We start from the raw sequence: 11353 nt of genomic DNA on the forward strand, positions 1-11353 counted from the left end.
GTTTTTGTGGGGTATGATTTTTTGTTGATGTCTTATAATGTTGTTAAAAGATTTATTTTTATCACAGACATTTTAAATAGTAGTAATTATACTCTGAAGGAGGAGCTTCAAGAAGACTGGACCACTGCAGCCAAGGTGATCAGAGAGGCAGGCAGGAGAGTACTTAATGTATCTTCTGGCAGGAAAGGAGAGAAGGAGACTTGGTGGTGGAACCTCACAGTACAGAAAATCATACAAGGGAAAAGGTTAGCTAAGAAGAAATGGGACACTGAGAGGACCGAGGAGACGTGAAAGGAATACATTGAGATGCGACATAGGGCAAAGGCCAAACAAGAGGCAAATGATGACATGTATGCCAGGTTGGACACTAAAGAAGGAGAAAAGGATCTGTACAGGTTGGCCACACAGAGGGCGAGAGATGGGCAGGATGTGCAGCAAGTTAGGGTGATTAAGGATAGAGATGGAAATATGTTGACTTGTGCCAGTAGTGTGCTAGATAGATGGAAAGAATACTTCGAGCTGGAAAGCAGAGGAATGAAGATTAGCAGAAGTAAAACAGAATATATGTGCATGAATGAGAGCGGTGGTGGGGGAAGAGTGAGGCTACAGGGAGAAGAGATAGCAAGGGTGGAGGACTTTAAATACTTGGGGCGAATCGTCCAGAGCAATGGTGAGTGTGGTCAGGAAGTGAAGAAACGGGTCCAAGCAGGTTGGAACGGGTGGAGGAAGGTGTCAGGTGTGTTATGTGACAGAAGAGTCTCTGAGAGAGGATGAAGGGCAAAGTTTAGAAAACAGTGGGGAAGCCAGCCATGATGCACGGATTAGAGACAGTGGCACTGAAGAGACAACAGGAAGCAGAGCTGGAGGTGGCCACTCAAACTATCAGAAAAAAAAAAAAAACAATATCAAAATTAACATAGCTAAGTTTGTTCTTGACCAGTTAGCATAGCAGCTAACACAGCTAGCATGTACGCGAGCATAAACCCTAACATTAATAACAATTTGCAACCCTCTTTCTGTTATTAGGATTACTACAGTAAGATTAGTATTCAAAGAAAAAAATAATTATTTAATTAAGGATTTATTCAGCCATATTTTAAAATGTGTTTTTCATGTGCTACGGTTGCACCAAAGATAGTAGCCTAAAATATGATATGAAAAAAATAAAAAGTGTTCCGTTGATGATGCCTTATTACCTGGTTTTGACAACAACACATTCTAAAATAAATGGTTCCTTTTTCAAAAATGTTGGTGCTTAAATCTCTTAATTATTGAACGACACTGCATGAAATATGTAGCAACAACTAAATCGAGGTGCCATACTAGAACGCACTGTAATATGTCAACAGGGGAAGTCCATTGTAATAGCCTTCCAGCGTCATTTCTTTGTTTACCAATGCCAGCCATTGATTTTCACCTCACTTCCACTGTGGCTACAACGCGGGATCGATCGGTTTTCCAGCATTGACGAAGACATGCGTGCTGCGGGCCACTCGTCAGAGGCAGTGCCAGAGAGGAGGGTCCGACACACACATCTGCATTCGCATTCATAACTACAGTACCTTGAATGCCATGAATGGGAAGAGGGAATGTTTCTGAAGAGAAACATGGATGTTTGACTCTTGGAGTGAAGAAGGATCAAGATTCCAGAGATTCAAGTCAGCTTTGGTTGATGATTGTTGAAACTTTTCACAAAGAAGAATTGGTGATGGGACACGTACTCGTCTTTCCGTAGATGTCTGACTCAGACCCGATGAAGTGCGGGGGACCGTCTGGTAGGGGCCCCGACTGCCGATCCCCTCCGGCCTCAAGGATAGAGCTTCTCAGCCCCTCCAAGGTGAAGGATCGCTCTCTCAACGTCACAGAGAAGGTCACCCAGGTATGACGGTGGAGTCAGTGAATTTTGCAGGTTCAGGTCATTGTTTTAAAAAGAGGTCCTATGCTCAGCACTGCTGTTAAATGGCATGCAAGTGGAAAAATCAGTGGTTTGTTTGGTGGCTGGATGTTTTCCTTCTGGGTGACAAACAAGAGCAACGTTCCATTGAGCCGCTGTTCAATTGAGTTGCTGCCCAGGGGCTCGACATTCTGCATCACTGCCTCTCTGGGACGCTGGGTGCTACCAGAGCTCCTATGCATCAAAAAGCTAGAAACATCCGATTGAAAATAAGCTTCTAAATGGACAAAAGAGAAGACTTCACCACCAGCACCCAACCAGACTCCTAGCTCCAGGATGTTCTTCTTTATCCATCTGTTTTGTACAATGTGGATATAATCTGAATAACTTTGTTTTCCGTTCACTGAGAAGAACTGGATTTTAAGATGCACCGTCATGGTGACAGAACTCACGCTCAATGTTTCTATCTAGCAAGCCACAGAAGTCGAATGGAGGCAACTGGAATCCAGCTGTCTACATCTTCAACAACCGAGAAAACTTTAACTGCCTCCATTCCACTTTTGTGGATCTTTGGACTGTGTTAAAATTGATGGTCAACTTCCTTCTTGTCGTAAACCTTTCACCTTTAATGCAAGCCATTTAAGCATTTATTTGATATCCTTAGTATCCAGCTTTCGGTCCACGTACTAGAACACTCTTTGTCTTTTGGTTTTGTTTGGACATCCGTGATCTAGCTATTACTATTACTTAGAAAACGACATTGATTTAAAGTCAAACGAAGTACTGATCTTTTTCTGCTTTAGGTTCTTTCTCTGGAGTCTGACGTGCTACCAGAATATGAACTCCAAGTGCCAGAGACAACGTGGTGGATCTTGCTCCACTACAGCCCCTTCAAGGCCTTCTGGGACTGGATCATTCTCCTCCTGGTGCTCTACACAGCAGTATTCACGCCGTACTCGGCGACGTTCCTCTTGCACGAGCACAGCGACGTGCGTCAGAGGACCTGCGGCTACACATGCAACCCGCTCAACGTGGCCGACCTGTTGGTGGACGTACTGTTTATCGTGGACATAGTCATCAACCTGCGCACCACCTACGTGGACCACAACGATGAGGTGGTGACGCAGCCCAGCAGGATCGCCAAGCACTATATCAAAGGGTGGTTCCCTATTGATCTTTTTGCGGCTATCCCCTTTGACCTTCTCATTTTTAGGTCCGGGTCTGATGAGGTAAGACCATCGTCACGCAGCTCTGTGATTCCAGACCGCACAACTGCTGTTCCCTGATCAACTCTTCCTGACTTCCACAGATGGCAACCTTAACAAGTCTGCTCAAAACGGCTCGCTTGCTGCGGTTGGTCCGCGTGGCAAGAAAGCTGGACCGCTATTCCGAGTACGGAGCCGCTGTTCTCTTCCTGCTAATGTGCACTTTTGTGCTCATCGCCCATTGGCTCGCCTGCATCTGGTACGCTATCGGCTTCGTGGAGAGGCCCTACACGGAGACCGGTTGGCTGGACAACCTGGCAGAGCAACTGGGCAAGACCTACAACGACAACAACTCAAGCTCCGGTCCTTCCGTCAAAGACAAATACGTGACAGCACTTTACTTCACCTTGAGCAGTCTGACAAGCGTTGGGTTCGGGAATGTCTCTCCCAACACAAATTCAGAGAAGCTCTTCTCCATCTGTGTCATGGTTGTCGGCTGTGAGTAAATCAAGTCTTTAATGCAGTGATTCCCAACCACTGTGACAATTTCACATAATTTGTCAGAAAATTATTATTTATTTACTATGAATAATGTGTCTTGATTCATCTTTCTATTTATTGCGAGTGATGTTTTACTATTAAATGCTCTTCCGCTAGATGGTAGAAGTTACAATTAACCTGTGTATCCACCTGTTGCCATCGCTACGACAGAAGACATTATGGCTTTGCGCCCAGATTTAGTACATTTGTGAGTAAATTCAGATGAGATAGTCATTATTTTAGAACAGTATAAGCAGTATACTTTGTGACATTTTTGGTGGTGCGTCGTGAGGTTTATAAAAGCCACTGCTCACAATAATTCAAGAAAATGTATCTTTTGGAGGAAATTTCAGGATTAACCGAAAAGGCACTGTAAACTTTACAGGTTAACTTAATTTCATCTTCTCAAAATCTTTTGATCTCCAACTATTTAATGAGTGAGTACTTTTTGCACAACTTGCTGTTCTAACCCTAACCCTTTCTCAGAAGCCAACCAGCATGCGTAAAGATATCTAAACTTTGTTTTCAGTAAACGGCTGTGACCCTCACTTTCAAGTCAAACGTGTCCATGAATGATTCTTCAATTATTCAACGGCAATCCATGAATCAACCAATACACTCTTGCAGTCTCTTTTGCAAATTGCTGATGACACTCTGTGCCACTGAAAACTGAGTTGCCCACTTCCTTCTGACAACATCCTGTTCAAATGCTCGCTATATCGAGGTACATTTGATCAATTGGAAGTCACTGATGGTGTAGTGGTACACTCGCCTGACTTTGGTGCGGGCAGCGTGGGTTCAGTTCCCACTCAGTGTCGGTATGAGTGAGTGCGAATGGTTGTCCGTGCCTGTATGTGCCCTGCGATTGACTGGCGACCAATTCAGGGTGTAGTCCGCCTTTCGCCCGAAGTCAGCTGGTATAGGCACCAGCACACCGTGACCCTAACCTGGATAAGCGGTGTTGAAAATGGATGGATGGATGGATTTGAATTGTTAGCGGTCGGCTTGGTTTCGGGATGTTAAAACGCCAACAGCATGATGAAGCGGACCGTTTAAATACGGTTGTGGATTCGATCGGGTCCCTTCATATACGTACGACTGGAAAGGACTGTTCTCTCAACTGTCAAAGAATATGACAGGAAAATGTATACGTAGACTGCTATGGCCTTGGCTCACTAAGGGTTGGGAAAAACGGCTTTAACAAACCGACTAAAACCTCCTGACTCGAATGAGCATGTTCATTTTGTTTTGCTTTCTCCATCTCAGCTCTTATGTATGCCAGCATATTCGGGAACGTGTCGGCCATCATCCAGAGGCTGTACTCGGGTACGACTCGCTACCACACTCAGATGCTACGTGTCAAAGAGTTTATTCGCTTTCACCAAATCCCTGTCAGCCTACGGCAACGACTGGAGGAATACTTCCAGCACGCGTGGTCCTACACAAACGGCATCAACATGAACGCTGTAAGTTTAATGCCGTAACACAACACTGCTTCACTTTGTTTGCTTCTGGTTCTGTAAATACTCAATCAGCCTAAATCCCAAAGACCTGAGGGATCTGAAAGTCTACCTCATAGTCTTCTTCTATGCAGGTGTTGAAGGGCTTCCCAGAGTCCTTGCAAGCGGACATCTGTTTGCACTTGAACCGATCTCTTCTACAGACGTGCAAGGCTTTCCGTGGAAGCAGCGAGGCCTGCCTGCGGGCCTTGGCCATGAGATTCAGGACGGTCCACGCGCCTCCGGGCGACACCCTCATCCACTACGGCGACATCCTAGACTCGCTCTTTTTCATGTCGCGGGGTTCCCTCCAGGTCATCAGGGATGACGTGGTGGTTGCCATACTAGGTAAAGTGTACCCATCGGCAACTTAATGGGATACAGTGGTAGCTCTAAACACTATGAGAAGCGCTGACCTACATTTGCAACCCAAATGCTAATACAGTGGTACCTTGACTTACGAGTACCCCAACTTCCAAGTTTTTCGAATTACCAGCCGTCACTTGCTCAAATGTTTTTTTGCTCTGTGTTGAAATTATATTGGTGGCATTTAAAGGTGGATTCAGTCCTCACTCAAGGCCCAGGTACCAAATGCATGAGCGACCACTGATGAGATCATTTGTTTTTTAAAATCAATGAAAACTCCTCTTATAGAGAAGAAGGACATCTTTGGTGAGCTGATTCATCTTTATAATGAGCCTGGGAAGTCTAATTCGGATGTGATCACAATCACTTACTGTGACCTACACCGGATTCTGAGGGATGATCTGCTGGAGGTTCTGGATATGTACCCTGGCTTTGCAGACAACTTCTGGAGGAACCTGGACTTGACGTTCAACCTCAGAGATGTAGGTTTGGAAATGCTGTGGCGAATCTCTGGACGTTTTGGGCTTGTAAAGACAACTACAACATGGATTTGTCCCGTCTTTATCAGGCAGATCAAGTGGTGCCAATATCAACTGATGATTCAGGTGATGACTGTGATTACCGCCACAGGCCAAGACACAAAATCCACTCTCTGGACTGCAGAATCAGACCAGGTGAGGCGTCTGTATAATTGCTGTTAACTCAGCTATGAAGTCCTCATATTTCATTGTCCTAAAACAGATGGAATGGATCACGAAGATTCTTACCCTCTTCGGCATCGTTGCTCCCCATCCCGAGCCCATTGGGAAGACAGCTGTAGCTGCGGTTCCTCGTGTTCCCAGTCCAGCGAGGACTCGACCAAACCTCTCGCTCAGAGCGCCAAAGTTGAGCTTTACCCGTCTGAAGGCGGCAGAAGGGAATACGTCCCCTCTGAGGTGCAGCTGCTACCCCCAAGTGGCGTGTCGGTGGGAAGGGAAGCAGTGTTGGACCGGAGTCGTCAAGGTACCACAGTTACGTTTTGGGCAAGTCCCAGGTCCTAAAATTGCCAAATTAAGTCTGAGTCAAGTCAAGTCATGTGAATTGATTCAAGTCTCCCACTACTGCCAGAAAGTACCCCAAGAGGCGGAAAGCACCACAGAGTCAATTGGAATTACAATCCATTGTTTTATTCGCACTGTCTGCAGCTCCGTCTTTGAATGTGCCAGAAATGTTCCACTACTGGACAGATCGACGACCTCACCAGATCTCCAGTCAGGCCTGGCAATCATCGTCGGTCCGCTACTCTTACCACCCGCCGCCATTCACTGAGGAGCGGCACAGCGAACTCGAGTCTCGACTGGAAGTTTTGCATGCACAGCTAAACAGGTGAGTTTAAGAGTCCAGAGGCATGAAAGTATGAACATGAGCTGCCTGAGAAACGTCACTCCATTCACGGTCATCCCCCACCACATCAACCAATTGCCCTCCTTCTGTTGAGGACTGAAGACTATAACCCAGGGGTGTTCAAACTATTTCCTCGGAGGGCTGCATGCAGAAAAATTGACCCATTCAGCTGTGGGCACAGGAATCATGCGCCCTGTATGCTACCGTCGCTTCTATTTAATAGAAGCTACTGTGCATGAGCAAGTTTTAACGACTATGTGGAAGATTTTTGCCCCCAGAGACTGGAAATACGTCACAAATCAGGCAACACAGATAATTTAAACAACTTTTCTCTGCTTCTTGCTCTTTTAGAATAGTATAAGTATTTGATTTTAAAAAAATTTTATGTCTTCTTGGTAAGCACAAATTCCCCCCTGGCTGTTTGGACCCCTTCTTTGCTTTATGCACCTTTCCTTCCTCAGGTTGGAGACCCGCATGACGGCCGACATCAACGTCATCCTCCAGCTTCTTCAGCAGCAGATCGCGCCCGTCCCTCCGGCTTACAGCACCGTGTCATCCCGGAGACTCCCGACTGACTCGACGGGCCTGTACAGCAGCGGGACGCCCGTGCTGTGCGCCATGTACCCCATCGCCCCCTTGCAGATAGACAGCCCAGCACCCACTCCAGTAAGTAGAGGTACAGGTATTGTGGAACGTCCTCATCCCACGAACCCGAAGACGCGCACCTCCCTCCGTTGCCCCTCGCTGCCGGACAACCTGGACACGACCTCAGGGCTGTCTGAGATCCAGAAGCACCGCTCAGACCCAGTACTTCCTATCACCTAACTGGGTCAGTAATGGCATTCAGTATGACTTGTAAAATTGAACGGACACATCCTCTGTCAGCACAGTAGATGCTGTAGGTCTCCAAAGCCAAGCAGCAGAGGTGGGGGACTCGAGTCACATGACGTGACATAAGTTGCCAATTTTAGGAATTGATACTTCCTTGGCGAACACTTAAGAAAGATTTGACTTGAGTTTGACTTGGTATAGGTCAACATGAGACGCTACTTGACTTAGACTTGGAACTACATGCATTAAGAAAGCGTGACAGAAGGTTCTCTGAAGATTATTACATTTGGATTTAAGGGTTGTGTTTTCGATAAAAATTTGGCAAAAAAAAAAAAAAAAAAGAACAGCAACATGGAAGGTTTGCAACTCAAAGAGACACCACAACTGACATCTTACGTCATCCGTCAGTACAAACCCCCCAAAATACATGTAAGCTACATTAACAGTGTAGCTAACTGATAGCTGGTCAAACATTAAATTAGCTTCAAGTCGGTTATACGTTTAACTGAGAAGACAAAGTAATAGACAATACACAGACTGGTATTGGGTCATTAAAATAAACAACGATGTAATTGTAAACATTAGCTAACTAACGTATAGATAGGGTTGATGCTACATGCTAATACTGAATGTAGCGCAAAGTGGCTAACATGTTAGTTTATGTTGTGACTGAGTAAGATATGACTTGACTTATGACTTGCTTAACCCAGGTAATGACTTGATTTGCATGCTCTTGTTACACTAACTTAGGACTATTTGTTACACTAACTTGCAACTAGCTTGAAACTTGAAAGCTATAACGTCAGATGTACTTATGACTTGCATATATTGTTAGCTTAATAGCATAGTTTCCTAAATGATTTAAACATTTTCGGAAAATAAGGAAAACTTTTTTTTTTTTTTTTTTTTAAGTAGTTACATTGGTATTATTATTTTTTTGTAACAGTAAGTAAAAAATGACTTTTGTGCAATTGTGCTATTAGGTTAACAATATGTGAATTACTCCTACCTCCCTCCAATCGGGGTTAATGACTGACATGATGACTTAATTCTCATTAGTAAAACACTGATCATTAAATGCTCTGGACAAGATGAGGATGGTGACAGTCAATAGCCACTGAGATGCAAATGTGTGCGTCTTTGGAGCAATTCCTTGAAGACGGTTTAAATGTGATATGAAATAAAAAGTACTCTATATGTAAAACAAAACAAAACAAAAAACCATGAATTGCATTAAATGATAGTTAACAAAAAGGATGAATGTGGTCTCAACTGTCAGAGAATGGGTTTCGAGTTCCTTCCCTTGGACTGTCTCGTGGAGCGCTGACCCAGAAGCTTTTCTGACAATCATAACGGATGGAGCTCCACAAGACTTTATTGATCGGTCCCCATGCAGTATATGTATTGAATGGTCCCATATGACTCGCGGCGCCAGCTGCATGTCCCAGATTTAAGACTGGTGCTCCATCCTATATATAATAAAATTATAGGACAGAACTCATCAGCATTTGACAGCATGGGCTTTGCAATTTTTGTGGGCATATCATGGGTCACTAATCTACATTGGAAAAGCGTTGCAAAATTGCTGACTGGCTCTGACCGAACTGGAAAATAAAATATTGTTTGAAATTTTTTTCCCCTGCAATTCTGGTCAGTTTGAGAAGTTTTATGGCCGTCACACTCCTCCGACGTGAAGTACAATCGACACGATACGTTTGTTGAGCATCATCATCTCCTGCTTGAAGCCTCTGAACAACCTGAAGTTGGTATTGGTAAAGCTTTATCACTCTCTGAAGAATCCACTGAATCAAACTTGTGTTTATAGCGAGTTCCAACGCAGCCCTCTGGATCGACTTTCCCTGGCTTTGCGCGAACGCCTGCTCGAAGAGTTTGGTGTTTTCATCAGTGACAGTACTAGCAGGGCTTCCTCTGCGTGGTTCGTGAAGAACTGATTCTGTTTCGAGAAACTTCGCTTCGATAGAGTAGAGGATGAAAAAAAAAAAGGGTCACGGTGATTTTTGGAGAACTTGAATTTTACGTTACATCGACCAGCATTACTGATTCTGAAGGACCTGGGCTGATTAGATTGACATGGTAGTAGATAGAAACTCAAATCTGATTGGACAAAAAACAAGCAAAAAAAAAACAATCTAACATACACGTACACTGCTTCCATAGCACGACAAAGTGGAAAATCTTCCAAATAAGATTGAAATGAAGCGAGCCGTGTCTGTGTAAACACATTATCCCACAGACCTCATTTCTCTTCCTCTTTTCCATAAATACGTGCTGCACTTGGCAAAACCAGCCAGGAATTTGCAAGTTGTTGTTATATGGGCTGCATGGAAGGTATGACATCCAGGTACAGTAGACGTTGTTGTGCAGAAATGGTTGTTGGATTTGTTCCGTTGTGACACAGCTACTTCGAAGATGGCCAACAATTCTTCCAGCCCTGTAAATGTTGGGGACGTAGGCACTTTGGCGTACTGTGTCAGCATGGAGACCGGGATGTATATCTGGGGGATTGGTTCGATCATTTGCTGCGCGGCGGGCCTTCCCGCAAATTTCGTCATCCTGTGGGAGATGTTCAAGGCCTACAGGGACGGAGCTGCTTTAACGTCCTACAATCTGTTCCTGTTGAACCTGTCATCCATGGACACCATCTTCTTACTTTTCCTACCGGTTGCCATTATCAATCACTTCAAATTCAATATCTGGTTATTGAACGCCTTCTCCAGCGCGACATACACCTTGAACATTTGCGGACGGCCCCTCCTGATGGCGTGCATTTGCCTGGATTTATATGTGGCCGTGGTTCACCCCATTTTCTACCGCAGGATGAAGAGTCTGACTCCCAGGGCGGTTGGGGTGGCCGTGGTCTGGTTCGTGACCTTAATCACGGCCGGGTTTTACTTTTCCTTCAACAAGTTGTACTTCACCTTGTTTTCCACGTTGTACTTCATCGCCGCCATGGTGATCATCGGCATCTGCGACGCGTTCATCCTGTACGTGTTGATCGCGTCGGGCAGGAGCGGCAGGGGCGTCCACCCGCAGAAGCAGAGAGCCATTCAAACGCTCACCAACAGCTTGGTGATGACGTTCCTCTCCTACTTTCCTCCTGTGGTTCTCTTCATATTTGGCCTCCACTTGATGTCGGACAGCCGTGTCTTCATATGCACCATCGGATTGCCGATCACCCTGACTTCCACGTGGGGCTCTGCAGTCATGCCCATGCTCCATTTAAATGATCTTGGCAAATTCAATTGTCTCTGGGTTAGATGCGCTCAGTAGCTGGAAAGGAAAATTTTAGATCGAAAGATAGAGAGAATATATAGAGAGAGTGAGAGAGAGGGAGACAAAGACATAGCTAGCGAGAGAGATGTATATAAAGATAGAGTTAAGAGAGATAGCTAGAGAGAGAGAGAGAGAGAGAGATCAATAGAGAGATTGATATAGAGCGATAGATATAGATATCAAGATTTAGATACATAGAGGTAGATAGAGCGAAATAGCTAGAGATGCAGCAATAGAGATAGCTCGAGATGTACATATAGAGAGACATGAACAGAGAGAGAGATCGTTAAATAGAGGAGAATAAGTGATAGAGCCAGAGAACAAAAGATAGATACTGAGAT

The 11353-nt window shown here is 44.9% G+C and overlaps 2 protein-coding genes across 2 annotated transcripts; both read left to right on the forward strand.

Moving 5' to 3' along the window:
• Positions 1-1435: 1435 nt before the first annotated feature.
• Positions 1436-9359, forward strand: kcnh6b (potassium voltage-gated channel, subfamily H (eag-related), member 6b). Its single transcript, XM_061755461.1, has 10 exons — positions 1436-1879; positions 2698-3123; positions 3204-3597; positions 4906-5105; positions 5234-5486; positions 5793-5986; positions 6073-6178; positions 6246-6506; positions 6689-6869; positions 7349-9359. Exons 1-10 carry the CDS (start codon positions 1736-1738, stop codon positions 7710-7712), a joined length of 2523 nt encoding a protein of 840 aa, XP_061611445.1. The 5' UTR covers positions 1436-1735; the 3' UTR covers positions 7713-9359.
• A 496-nt stretch (positions 9360-9855) lies between these two features.
• On the forward strand, positions 9856-11009 carry LOC133469639 (G-protein coupled receptor 42-like). The gene has a single exon (XM_061756935.1). The coding sequence runs from the start codon at positions 10149-10151 to the stop codon at positions 11007-11009; it is 861 nt and encodes a 286-aa protein (XP_061612919.1). The 5' UTR covers positions 9856-10148.
• The last annotated feature ends 344 nt before the right edge of the window (positions 11010-11353 follow it).

Source organism: Phyllopteryx taeniolatus, chromosome 19 (genome assembly GCF_024500385.1).
Source record: "Phyllopteryx taeniolatus isolate TA_2022b chromosome 19, UOR_Ptae_1.2, whole genome shotgun sequence".
NCBI lineage: Eukaryota > Metazoa > Chordata > Actinopteri > Syngnathiformes > Syngnathidae > Phyllopteryx > Phyllopteryx taeniolatus.

Excerpts from the sequence above, each read along its gene's own strand:
- kcnh6b (XM_061755461.1), top strand. The coding sequence starts at position 1,736 with ATGTCTGACTCAGACCCGATGAAGTGCGGGGGACCGTCTGGTAGGGGC. Across the intron at positions 5,106-5,233 it reads ACGGCATCAACATGAACGCT|GTGTTGAAGGGCTTCCCAGA; the intron begins GTAAGTTTAATG and ends TCTTCTATGCAG. Across the intron at positions 6,179-6,245 it reads GGACTGCAGAATCAGACCAG|ATGGAATGGATCACGAAGAT; the intron begins GTGAGGCGTCTG and ends GTCCTAAAACAG.
- LOC133469639 (XM_061756935.1), top strand. The coding sequence starts at position 10,149 with ATGGCCAACAATTCTTCCAGCCCTGTAAATGTTGGGGACGTAGGCACT.